This window comes from Lycium barbarum, chromosome 1, assembly GCF_019175385.1.
Source record: "Lycium barbarum isolate Lr01 chromosome 1, ASM1917538v2, whole genome shotgun sequence".
Lineage (NCBI taxonomy): Eukaryota > Viridiplantae > Streptophyta > Magnoliopsida > Solanales > Solanaceae > Lycium > Lycium barbarum.
The window spans coordinates 155,132,228-155,146,145 of record NC_083337.1 but is presented as its reverse complement, the minus strand read 5'-3'; the positions used below and the strand labels follow the sequence as shown (position 1 = coordinate 155,146,145).

The 13,918-nt window shown below is 37.0% G+C and overlaps 1 protein-coding gene across 1 annotated transcript; it reads right to left on the bottom strand.

Moving 5' to 3' along the window:
• Nucleotides 1–355: 355 nt before the first annotated feature.
• LOC132598479 (protein MLN51 homolog) lies at nucleotides 356–7,398 on the bottom strand. The gene is made up of 11 exons (XM_060311363.1): nucleotides 6,640–7,398; nucleotides 4,914–5,016; nucleotides 4,571–4,800; nucleotides 3,654–4,489; nucleotides 3,302–3,413; nucleotides 2,958–3,086; nucleotides 1,749–1,807; nucleotides 1,583–1,628; nucleotides 1,254–1,456; nucleotides 770–857; nucleotides 356–678 (listed from the first exon to the last, which is right to left on the bottom strand). The coding sequence occupies exons 1-9, from the start codon at nucleotides 7,164–7,166 to the stop codon at nucleotides 1,429–1,431; spliced, it is 2,070 nt and encodes a 689-aa protein (XP_060167346.1). The 5' UTR covers nucleotides 7,167–7,398; the 3' UTR covers nucleotides 356–678; nucleotides 770–857; nucleotides 1,254–1,428.
• Between the last annotated feature and the right edge of the window lie 6,520 nt (nucleotides 7,399–13,918).

Sequence of the window (13,918 nt, the reverse complement as noted above, 5' to 3'; positions counted from 1 at the left end):
CTGTGTTCCTTAATTAGAAAGATAGTGCTAATCGCCGATCTCACTTAATTCTCATCGGACATCATTCTGCCACAGTCGGAAGCTTGGACTGTATAGAACTTAAGGCTCTGGTTCCAACCTAACTTTTTAAGGGCTCATTTGGTAATCCTGAAATTGTAGTGTTATTTTTATCCCTGTGAAAGGATGTGGTAACTAATCCAGCGATAATTAATCCTGATACAACTTGTTCTCCGACCCAACGACCCCTAAGAGTCTACGAGATTGCATTACTAAATTCCTGAACTCGTGATTAGACCAACTCAAACAACAGAGCTAAATTCCTATTGGCGTAAGCTTTAAAATGAAGAGTCACACAGAGAGCAATTTATTAGCAAGATTATTTGAGCGAAGTTCGTTTTAGACAAAATTAATTCTTCAAATATTTGAGCAAGCAATGCTATATTTAAATAAAACAGTAAGCTCCGAACCCTGAGGTATCCACCAAACGACTCACATAAACTAAGGCTCCTAATGGAAAACTCGAAAATACAAGCTAGCATATATATGTTTAGAAGAAAACACTTCACGCACTAAGAGAGCACAGCTGTACAATACTTCTGCCCTGTATCTTTATTTTCCTGAAGGGAGCATAGTAGAAATTATTTAAGCTTCAGCGAGAGAGAACCAAGCCACACGAACCTGAGATTCATAAGAAATAGGTAAACAGCTCATTTCTTCAATTTAGAAAAGGTACAACCAAAGAATGACGTTTAGAGCTCTGAAATCTTACCATATGTTCAAACAAAGTACTGCCACCCGTCAAGCTGCAGTGTATCTCTGAAAGTGTAGCAGCATGAGCAGGTGTCTGTCATGTAAACCTGCAAATGCAAACTCCAAATATGAAAACAGGTTCAAAAGAAAAGAACACATCGTATCGATTATGTAAGATTAATTCTACTGCTAATACAGAGAGCATCGAGTTACATCACAAAAACCACACATGACTTCTTTCAAGTTCAAAAGTCCCCCGCTTATTAGCCAGTAAGTACTTTCCTCTGGCTTTTCTCCTCTTTGTTCCCTGCACTTCGAGAAACTGGGGTAGAGCATTTGCTGCAGTAGTGGTGAATCCTCAACGGGTTTTTTAATAAGGTAAACAATTTTGATATGGGAATAAATCCCGTATATAATCAGTATACTCCTTTATGTTATGTATGTGGCATTTTAAAACAAAGCAAAACAGGAAGCAGCCATATCAAAGTCCAAGAGATCATTACCTATAGCCCCAGATACTCCAGATCAGCAATTGGAGTTAACAGAGGGCATGGCTTAAAGCTGCAACACCACAAGTTTTACTCGGAGATTGGCGAGACCTGAGAATCAAGGGAAAAGTCAACAATAAATCATGACCTTTATCTGCTTATTCGAGCAGCACCGTACTATGGCACTATCTCATTGGTCAAACTTCATCTCCGTATATCTGTGCCAGAACAAAAAAGGAACTCAGAATCTTTGTTAAGTAAACCAGGTATATACAAACAACATTTGTACAAGAAAACTTCGGGAATAAGATATCTCGATTCAGCAAAATGGCATCTAGGCTTGCCTGCGAGGGTTCTTCTGTCGCTGTCCGGAATTATCATTAGTTAGCTCTGCAGAGCGCAATTGAGGCAGACAAGATCAGATACAGAAGCAAAGATTTTGTAATACCTAAGTGAATTTTGCAGAACCAGTAGAACAGAAAAAGTGGACATGTTAAGAGCAAATTATACCATTCTTCTGTTGGGTTTTCCGCTCATTGCTTGGTTTACTGGTACTATCCTCCTCTTTGCTGCAGATAGCAGTAATTGTTAAGCTGGTTTTCACCTTATTACTTTTGCAACCAAACATTGAGCTAAACAACTAAAGCTTGCAGTATTCAAAGAAACAAAGAAATTACTATCTCAAAAGACCAACTGAATGTATGGAACGACTTTTATTAGAGACAATTACATAAACATTTAAGCCATCGTCTTGCAAAGCAATGGCACAAGAACCCTCTTCAAGAGAAACGTCCAGAAACTAAAAGGTTTAAGGAATCGATAAGTGTGAAAACAGACAAGTTGGAATCCCTTGAAAATTTTCTATGTTGCATAGATCCGTCATTTACCTCGATGTACCCGTGTCAAACAGGTGTTGTGGGCTAAGTTGCTTGGACTCTTCACTTTCGGTGACCCACCCATGTCGACACGAGATGGGTGTGGGATCCGTACTCGATCTGGTCAACCGATTTTGGGTACTTTGACCAAAATCGACGGAGAAATTCCGGACAGATTGATTCTCCTCAAGTTTTCCACATAATATCTCACAATTTAGGTTTTATAATTCTATTTTTAGATATTTGAATTATTTTTAGCTGAATCCCCACACCCGTATCCATACCTGGATCCATATACCCGATTCTTAAAATTTAGATCATGAAGCATCCAACCTCTAGATCCGCACCCGTATCGGACACCCGCATCAGAGTCCGAGCAACTTAGGTTGTGGGTACTTCGTGCAGATTCTTCAGATACACCACAATTTAGTAAAAATATAGACGTATCCGCACCAAATAATTGTACGATATGTACTCTTAAACAAGTACATGTAACAAATCGCAGGCACAAAGCCTTGCCCTACTTTGAGGTATACAACCGGAACAAGTTTGGAATTTAAAAGGAAATGATGACTGGTTCTCTTACAGTATCTCCTTAATCCTAACTCAACTAATGGTAGTCTTTGTTCACACTTCATGTGAAAGTTGTATGTTCAATTGTAAACAAGACACACACACAGAGAGAGAGAGAGAGAGAGAGAGAGAGAGAACAAATAGACAGACACAAACAAATCCAAAGGAATGAGAATAACTACATGAAGTAAAGTATGACACGGAAATTCAAGCTAGAAGGGAACACGAAAGAAGCTGGAATATCTTGTAAATCAGCAAGAAACACACTTACCTTGGAGCAGCAGTCAGAGAAGATATCGGCCCACCAGATGAGCGAGCATGATAAGCACCATCAAGAGCAAAATACGGCGAACAGTATCTTGGGCCAAATGCTCCAGCAGCCCCAGCTAAAACTGGCAACCTGTAGATTGGAAAATCACATTATTTAAGTAAACCCCATTCAGCAAGCCGATGGAGACATATTAATGAATAGATGCATTTCACTAAAGTCAAGGATTCGGACAAAAAGGTTAATTCATTCCCGCTACACAGGTAAAGTAGCACCTCCAACCGGGTGTAAATTAGGAAAGAACCAGCAGTAAAATCTCCATACAGTACAAGGGGACATCTTCCTACCATGTCATATCGGAATTCCCCAACCCAAGTTGTGGTTGACCAACGTATCCAGGGAAGGCCATGCCAACAGCAGCCCTCATGCCACCAGGTTGCTGTCCCCCAAATTGCATCACTGCAAAATCCATAACTTTGTTAAAGACTTCCATGCAGAAAATCAAGAAGTACAAAACTGACCCTTCTCAAGAATCAAGAACCAACGTAACCTCCGGTGTATAGAACTACTCGATTCAGCATAATCACGACAATAGCCACTATAACTAACTGACAGAAGAAAAACATCGAAGATCTTGCAATTGAACCATCCCAAGGGACACATGCACACACCTACATATGCTTGACATGAAAGGACTACCTGGCAAATAGGCTGGAGTTGCAGATACGTTCTGATCACCTTTACCACTACCCGTGTCTCCAGGCGAACCCATACCTTGTGCCCCGCCATACGGGGCTGATCCCCTTCCAGCGCCCTGAAGACTGCCTTTTCCTTTTGCAACCATAGCACTCAATTTTCCCGACTCTAAAGAAGATGCAATCTCTCCATGTAAGGTATTCACAGTTTCTCCTGTCCTGGGAGGAGGAGAAGATTGAGATCCAGTACCAGCTTGCTGCGCAAGCTGCTGGGTACCTTGCAGAGAAGGTTGTCCTCGAGTTTGAGCAGAATTTCGCTGAGTAGAATGGAGCTTGGTTGGCTGAGAAACTCTGTTACCTTGGTTATTGGGAGGGTATTGGTAATTCATATGTGGCGATGTATTAAATCCTCTTCCTTGGCCTCTCTGAGGCTGCTTATTAGAGTACACTGACGAGGCACCAGGAGGCATCTGTAAATTGGACGGAAGCTTCGCAAAATCTGCAGAAATCGAATCATCAATTTTAAGCTTGTCTATACCAGTAGAAACCCTCACATCCTTCCCCCGCAACATTGCCGTTGATTGTGCAGCAGCAGAACTTTTGCCTGAAAGATAAGGCTGCACGCGGTGGCTGCTTGTCCCGGTCTGCAAATCCCTCTTGTGTGTCACTGTATTTTCTTTAGTAGAAGAACTAGAGGGGTAAAATGGAGGAGAAGCATAATTCAAGCTTGATGCAAAGTTTTGCTTCACAGATGTAATTCCATCATTTTGCAGATCTGATACAGGAGCAGATGCTTCGCTGCTGCTATTATCAGAAAGTTTCTCAACTGACTGACCAGATCTGAAAAGAAAATTCAATATGAGAAAGTCGAATAATATTATTGATAAAGAGAAGAAAGAAATTAGCTGACATGCTACTCACTGCTTGTACATTGGAGATGCATCAATGTTTTCCTTAGATGTTGGTCGATACCTGCTTGGTCCCCGACCCCGCATACCTTTTGGAGCACTGTTCTGAATCTTCTGGTTATTATTGGTACTCTGATTGTAATCATTGATGTATGCCTTTGGTCTTCTTCCTTGAGAAGTTCCACGTGCAGCCCCTCGAGCTCTACCACGACCTCGATAACGGCCCCTTGAGGTCCTCCTACCCTGAGAGATTAAACAGAACTATTTTAGATCATATCATTCAATGTCCCGAAGACCAGGACACGAGAGAAAACAAATAAACCACGAAAAAAGAGCACATCACTAAAAGCATTCACCTCTTCATAATGCCTCTCCTCCACAGTCAACTCTTCGAACTTGTCATGCCCCCATTTCCAATCATCTTTTGATTCCCATAACTTTCTGCCACCAAATGTACGCCTAAACAAAACAAATGTATATGACAAATGGTATAAGTTTCTCTCATTACTACAGAAGTTTATTTGTATGGAGACCTGTTCTATAATAATTTAGAAAAATGTATAAGCAGTGAATTAATTAGAAGAGGCAAAAGAAGCATATGCTAAGTTCTAAGATCCTCTCATTGTTTGAGCCAATTTTTCAACAGACAGAAAAACTAGAGATGCAGACCAGCAGTCGTTCCGTTCTCTACCTTTTAAACATACAGAATACTGCTATGCTACCTCAGTATCTGCTTGCACCACTAAATTTAAGCAATAAGTGTGTACTAGGACTAAAGGTGGGATCAGCTTCTTGTGGAAGAGACTGATCTCCAGGCATATTAAGTCCTATAAATAAGGCAATCTAAGAATAACTTATAAAGAGCACACATCCTTGCAATGACTACAAAACAATGCATACATTCCCCTGCTCTATTTTAAGTGTACAACGCATACCAGCAAGAAAATTCTTAACCATCCTTGCGCACCCAAGGGTGTGACCTAGTGGTCAATGAAGTGAGTTGACACTTGACAGTGGCGCACGCAGGACTTCCCGTAAGCGGTGTTGATATTTTATGGAAAAGACAACAAAAATATTAATATCGCATCTGTAGGTAAGAGATAACCTTGAACCATTGGCTAAGTTCTGTTTTAAGCTACAAAAGGTCGTGGGTTCGATACTACATAACCACAATTTTAAGCCACAGTGGTCATATTTGCCAAAATTATGCTTAGGTTGAGGTTCGAACCTACAACCTTGGACAACAAAATCAAGCGCCGAACAAACGCTCCAAGCGACGCTCAATGTCATGGGGTGTCATTTTCTTCGATATATACATATATAGATATCTACTAAATTTTTCCAACAAAGCGGTGTCACCCCTTGGTTCAACGTGGCTCCGCCCGTCCAATTAAGTATGCCTGCTAGATCTATCAGCATTTAAGTTTAGCTTCCATCCAATCCTTCTAAGATGGCTAAGTAGTTCATCAAGATAAGCAAAATCCAAAAAAAAATTAAGAATTAAAAATCAAGAACGCCGAAATCAACAAATGCTTAATAGTTTCAAAATCCTGGGGAGAACATACACTAGAAGCCTCTATTGACAACACATTTTAAGAATGGATAAACTTAAATTCATTAAAGCGTACCATCCATTACCAAACTTTTGCGCGCAAGAGATTCTATTTAGTTTAAGGTGCAAGACGGAAGTAATAAGTGAAATTCAGGTTCTTTCCCTTACACATTCACTGGCTCACTTATATTCTACTCCCTCCAATTTATGTGACACACTTTCCTTTTTAATCTGTCCAAAAAAAGAACGTCATAGAAACAACTTAACTTTAAAAGTTCCCTTGATTTATAGTCATACAAATGTTTAAGGTTTGTTCTAGCCCACAAATTCCAAAAGCCTTTCTTTTCTTAAGTGACACATAGAACACGGGAGCATTTCACTCCTAACAGGCGGATTCTCCTAAATATGATTTCTCAACATACACAACAACAACAACAACCATGTCTCAATGCCAAGCTAATTGGGTTAGGCATATAAAAGCACAGACTACAAAAAACAAGACAATTCACATAAGTAAGGCAAAAACCGACCTGTGTCGGCCACCAGCATTATCTCGAAACCTATCATCGTGCATATAGAATGCACCCGCCGTAGGCACTGCATAAGGTTCATTCACTTTTTTCTCCTCTCCCAAAACAACCCCACTACCATCCTCCATCCCCGAACGCAATTCCCCCAAAACCTCCTTTACTACACCATCCTCCTCCTCAACAACACCACTTTCTTCATTACCCTCATCAACATACTCTTCCTCTATCTCTTCTTCGTCGTATTCAGCAGCACCGCCTTGTCCCTCGGATTCGTCATCGGAATCAACCCTCCTTAAGGGCTTTTCAGTCTTTTCACCCTCTTCATCATCACTTGCTTCTCTCCTTCTCATCTTTAAAGACAGCTTTGCTTCTTCCTCATCACTCTCGTACTCCACGTCATCAACCTTCTTTGGGGTCTTTTCACCCTCATCGTCACTTGCTTCTCTTCTCCTCGTCGTCAAAGATAACTTTGTTTCTTCAGGATCACTCTCGTACTCCACATCTTTTTCTTCCACTCCCGCCATCATCAACTAATAATTAACTTTCAGAACTCAAAAGAAAGAAAAGAAGTAATTATCAAAAACAGAACCCTAAATTGAAAAATCGACCCCAATTTGAATGTGAAAAACCTAGTAGCATTTGAGAAGGGGCAACATCAGTAGATTTTTGTGTTGTGGTGTTGATTTACACTTTTTTAAGACGTCAGCAAAGTAGATATATAAGGAAAAAAATTGAAGACGTATCGCTTTCTGATTGGGACTCTAAACTTAGGTGACCGCCTAAGATTGGAATAAAATCTCAATAAATATACTACTTTCGCACTTCATCCGTGGGCGGTTGTGATTATTTTTAGGCCTAAAAAAATAATATTATTGTGATTTTCCCATTTTTTGTTATTCTTATAGAGCGAAAATCATTTATACTCCTAACTTTACTTTAAAAATTAAACTCTCCCCTCAATTTTAAACAATAATCATTTCCCCCCTTTATTCTAATTAACTTTTATAAATTCCTATTTTACCCTTACATTATCAACTTTGCTCTTCTTCTTTTTTTACTTTCTAAAATCAAGATATTCTTCATTTTTTTTTAATCTATGTAACAAATTTCCTATAAAAAATAAATATTATCTTCTAAGTGAAAAAAAAGTGAGAAATATTAATTGAGTATATAAGTTAATAATGTTTTATAATGAAATAAATTAGCTGAATAAAAATAATTAATTTTACTAATAACAATCAAAACTCTAATATCTATTTATACAACTGAAAATAACAGCTGATAATAGTTGTATAAATATATTTTAATGCAACTAATACAAAGAATAAAATACAATAGAGACAAATTCTTAAAAATTGTTTATTTATGTTGTAAATGAATTTTAAATTATAATTGAAGAAATATTCCATTAATTACAACCAAAACTTGTTTATTTTAATGGACTATAGAGAATGAGAGAGACGTTAAATTTAAATATACATAGACATGCTTGTACATGCATATATTTAATGCATATGTAGAAATAATTTATAAATATTACTACTATACTTTGGTAATAAAATTTCCAGTTACAAAAAAAAAATTGACATAACAATTATAAAAATAGCATTAGATTTCGTGACAAATTCATAAAAATATTATTCCACTTAATATGTTGATGAACTTAAATAAATTTATAAATACCTAAGTTAAAAAAAATATTACCTATAATATAAAAATGTATTATATAAATGGAGAATTGAAAATAACAAGGACGAAATAGACATTGTATAGGATAAAGGGGGGAGAATGACTATTGTTCAAAGTTGAGAGGGGAGTTTGATTTTTAAAGCAAAGTTGGGGGGTGAAAATTTCTTATTTGAAGTTGTTCAATTAATTTAGAGATAATGGTCAAAAACACACTTCAAGTATCACTTTTTCGCGAGTTTCACATTCCATCAACCAATCATTTCCTTTTTCTAAACAACTATCATCATTTATGTATTAAAACATACCTAGTTGAGTAGATGATAACTAGTAGAAAAGGAAAACAACTGATTGTTGACCTAGTCAGCTTTGAGGTGTGTTTTAATACATATATGGTGATAATTGAGTTATAAAAAGGAAACAACTAATAGTTAAAATATGAAACTCGCGAAAAATGATAGTTTAGATGTGTTATTGATCGTAACTCGATTTATTTATTTTATGCACATTGTTTCTTATTCCTCCCTTTTATCCAAAAGGAAAATAGCAATGTTTCAGATAATAAGATTGGTCGTGATCTCACCAGATCGAGCTAACCCAGAGACATTTTCAAAAATCACATCAAAACATATACAATCATAATTTGGTTCATTAATTCGGTTTTAATTTAAAATAGAGAATCTAAAGTGTTAAAAGCTTATTTGAGGAGTATTTCAAGGGAAATAATGGTTTTAACTCATAAAAATTCAACTTTTTTCTTAAAGTGAAATTTACGTTCAAATATAACTCTAGCTTTCAAATACCTTTTCTCAACTTTAATTATAAATACTTTTTTTTTTCAACTTCAACTAAATATTGCCCAAAATCCTACCATCGCACTTTGGCAATGTTGTGATTTTCTGAGCTAATGAATTACTTCTTTTTTTTTATCATTCTTACTTGAAGTTTATTGATACAGTTAATTTGTATTTATATAAATTAAGCTTATTAACACTAGTAAATCGTTCTCTAATGAATAATGAAAACACATTCTCTTTTTCCTCTCTGTGTTCTAACAAAAATAACATGTTTAAAATAAAAGGATGCATTCATTTAACTTTTAGGGTGTGTTCGGTACGAAGGAGATTCAATTTTCTAATGTTTGTTTGGTCAAAAGTTTTGGAAAATATTTTTTTTAGGAAAAACAAGTTCTTTAAAAATGAAAAAAATGACTTCCCTAATCAAAGTAGAAAAAACAAGTTCACAATTGACATTTCATCAAAACAAGTCCATAATTGACATTTCATCAACTACCCTACTACCACCCAACCCACCCCCAACCACCAAACTCTATCAACTCCCACAAACCCACGCACCTCCCGCATCCACCACCCTCACCCCACCACAACCCACCCCCCTCCCTCCCTCTCCAATTTTTTTTTTTTTGGTGTTCTACAATACCCATCCCCCCTCCAGTCCCGTGGAGACCTCCCAACCCCCCTTCCATAATTTTTTTTTCCTAAAAAAAGTTTTAATTTTTTTTATTATTTGGTTTTTCACACCACCCACCCCCACGACACATCCCCCCCCCCTCCCCAAAGAAAAATCCCACCACCCCATTAAAAAAAATAAAGTTTTGAAAAGTTTTTGGTTGTCTAAGACAATCCCCCCCCCCCCCCCCCCAAAAAAAAAGAAAAACCCCACCACCCTATTAAAAAAAATAAAGTTTTAAAAAGTTTTTGGTTTTCTAAGACAATCACCCCCCCCCCCCCAGGGCCCAACACCCCCTCCACACATATTTATTTTTTAAAAAAAGTTTCGAAAACATTTTTTTTTTTTTTTTCTGCACCTACACCCCACAACCTCTCCCCGCCAGCACCCCTTACCCCCTCCCGAATTTTCTATTTCATATTTAATTTTACCTTTACAAAAACGAAAAGTTTGTGTGGTTAAATTTGATGTGGGGTGGATAAGAAAAATTTCCCATTTTTTATAAAAGTAAAATAAAATATATAAAATAGAAAATTTGGGAGGGGGGGGTGGTGTGGGTGGGAAGGTTGGATAGAGCGGTGGTGTGGGTGGGATGGGGTAGGGTTGGGGTGGGTGGTGGTGTAGGCTTGGGGTGGGTGAAGATGAAGTGCGTTGGAGGGTGGTGGTTGGGTGGGGGTGGGATTTGGTTGGGGGGTGGGTGGTAGAGGGTAGGTGCTTGGGGGTGGGGTAGGCGTGGGGGTTGGTGTGATATGGGTGATACTTTTCGAAAAATGTTTTCTACCAACCAACCGAACATGAAAAATAAGTAAAAAATTCACTTATTTTTCAATACGCAACGGAACATGAGAAAATAAGTAGAAATTCACTTATTTTCCAAGAACACATTTCCAGCAAAATCTTTTCCTTGAAAAACATTTTCCTCCGTACCGAACACACTCTTAGTGTTAATCAAATGTTAAATTTGTTTAAATAAAATTCAAATGTTCAAAAATCACATTAAAGTATTATGAATGACAATCTCATATTAAAAGATATTTCCAACAAAACTGTCAAAAGATTGTCTAACTTCACAAATAACATGAATAGTGTCAAATTCAAAGAATAGAGTATTCGAATAAGAATTATCAGGAGTACAAATGCAACATCTTCAATGAACAATGTAAATCTGAACATCACACAAATAAAAAACCAGGCTAACAAAGTGAATGAAAATACAATTTTCTTACCCAAGTAATGACAAAACACTGCAATGTTCATTTCTCTAAGCAAAATATAATAATAGTTCCTATATATGAAATGAATATATATCAGGGTTATAGGTTTACAATTCTTTTTTCGCGACGTCGAAAACAAATTATTTGATGATCAAAATCCCAAAACAAAACACACACACAAGACGTAGGACGGTAGGAGAATAGTGAGATTATATTGCACGTATAGATAGACAAGAGGAATAATCAATAGTCTTTCTTTTACCTTTCTTTTTCCTTTTTTTGGTGATTTCGCAAAAATAGAGTTAGGCCCCGTTTGTCAATAGATACCAAAAAAAAAATCATTTTTTTTTGGAATTTTGGAGTTGAAGTTGGAGTTGGAGTTGTGTTTGGCCATAGTTTTTAAAATTGTAGTTTTTGGTGAAATGTAGTTGTAAAAAAGTAAAAAAAGTGATTTTTTTTTAAAAAAAACAAGTTTTTGAGTTTTTGGTATTCCAGAATACAACTTCAAGTTGTATTCGGAATTTTCATGGCCAAACGCTGATTCTGAAAAAAAGTGGAAAAAAAATCCAGACTAAAGTGAATAATTTTTATGGTCAAACGGGGGCTTAAAATACATTGAGACTGTAGACATGGGAAATTTTACCCAAAAAATATCATGTTAGGATCAAGAGTCCGAGATAGTGCAGAATTAGACAAAGCAATCAATTAAAGATAATAACAAGGATAATAGGAGACAAAGATTTAACGTGGTTCGGTCAATTTGACCTACATCCACAACCAAAAAAGGAGCAGATTTACTAACACCAACGGATACAAAAGAAAGTACAAAATTATAGCAATTAAATACTCTAATATCCCAAAACCCCCAAGAGAATAACCTTACAAGATTGCTCCAATAAAAGGTTCACACAAGTGTTTCCAAACACACAACTCTCTTACAATAATACTCTAAAAGAAAAGAAGAAAACAGAGAGAGAAGCTCTTCAATTGTTTTTGGTGTGTCTTCAACTATGGGAAGCTCTTCTATTTATAACAAGAAGTAATTGGTCTCCAAGTTTGTGATGCCATGGGTAATGTCATGAACAAATGTATCCACCACACATATTAAAACTTGGTGCCCAAGTTCATTGCTAATAGGTTTATGCCTATATCAAAATGAAGGCCATATTACAAATCTCCACCTTGGCCTAATTTTGAGTGATATAGTAATTTTGCTCCACCTTCTTCAAAACGCCCCAAGGGGCAAATTTCACAATTTCATGATGTCAAAATCAGACGAATCTCCGTCTGATGTCGAAACAGTAGCAACACCTGTAATAGCAGATCCCAACAACGTATATAACGTCCCAGACTTACGTGCCTTCATAACCACAAGAGCACCTCGAGAGACTTCAAGAACTTCACCTTCACCTGTGTATTTGCACCCAAGAGATTCTACAGTGCCCAAAGAGATGAGATTTTTCTTCAACTCAGGAACATATCTAACATTGGTGAGAGTTCTCACCACACATCGTGCATTTTGATTCGGACTGTACCTTTTCCAACAATTTTGCAGGCAGCATTATTGCCCATCAAAACAACTCCACCTTCAATAGAACCATATGTTGAAAATAAGTCCTTGTTGGGACACATATGATGCGAACAACCCGAATCTAAAGTCCACTCATCGTTAGAACTAAAATTATTTTCAGCTACTAAGAATATAGCTCCTTCAATCTCATCAGCTGCAACACTTGCTTCAACAATGTTAGAATCCCCGTGCTTATTTTTCTTTTCTTTTTCTTTTTTTCAACTTAGGACACTCAAACTTAATGTGGCCCTTTTTATGACAATAATGGCACACTAAATTGTTGTATCTGAACTTTGCATCAGATTTACTCCTAACAAATAACCAGCCGCCTGATTTCCACTACCTTCCCCAGTAATATCTCTATCTATCTGATCTTTAGATTTTAGCATAGATTTGATTTTTCTATAAGAGATAATTTCTTTCCCATAAAGTATAGTATCTCTAATATGCTTAAAGGATTGGGGTAGGGAACATATTAACAAAACGGCTTGATCCTCTTCCTCAATCTTAACATCTATATTACTCAAATCTATAAGAATGGAACCAAAAGCGTCAAGATGTGAGAGTATGGAAGTACTTTCATCCATGCGAAACGTGTAAAGCTTCTGCTTCAAGTAGAGTTTATTCTCTACCGGCCTTTTCATATACAAGCCTTTCAGCTTTTCCCACATGCATTTAGCAGTGATTTCCGAAGCTACTTCACGCAATACATCATCAGAGAGATTTAGTATAATACTAGATCTCGCCCTTTTATCAAGGCTAGCAAACTCCTCATCCGTCATTTTTTCTAATTTGTTCTCCTTTCCTTGCAGCGCCATATCTGAACCATCCTGAACCAAGATAGCTTCCATTTTCAGCTGCCACATACCGAAGTTTGCACTTCGGTCAAATTTCTCAACATAAATCTTCGTTATCATCATAATGACTACTAGAACAAAACCCGGATTAACTAGGCTCTGATACCAATTTGTCAGGATCGGGAGTCTGGGGTAGTGCGGAATTAGACAAAACAGTCAATTGAAGACAATAACAAGGATAATAGGAGACAAAGATTTAACGTGATTCGGTCAACTTGACCAACATCCACAACCAAAAGAGAAACAAATTTACTAACACCAACGGATACAAAAGAGAGTACAAAACAACAAAAGAGAGTACAAAATTCGAGTAATTAAATACTCTAATATCCCAAAACCCCCAAGAGAATAACCTCACAAGATAACTCCAATAAAGGGTTCACACAAGTGTTTCCAAACACACAACTCTCTTACAATAATACTCTAAAAGAAAAGAAGAAGACAAAGAGAAAGAGAAGCTCTTCAATTGTTTTTGGTGTGTC

What these genes read in the sequence shown, in the direction of transcription:
- LOC132598479 (XM_060311363.1), bottom strand. Translation starts at nt 7,166, where the DNA reads ATGATGGCGGGAGTGGAAGAAAAAGATGTGGAGTACGAGAGTGATCCT. An exon ending in AACTCCAGCCTATTTGCCAG is followed by an intron (nt 3,414 to 3,653) that starts GTAGTCCTTTCA and finishes TGGATTTTGCAG; the next exon opens with TGATGCAATTTGGGGGACAG. An exon ending in TCTCTGACTGCTGCTCCAAG is followed by an intron (nt 1,808 to 2,957) that starts GTAAGTGTGTTT and finishes TGCTATCTGCAG; the next exon opens with CAAAGAGGAGGATAGTACCA.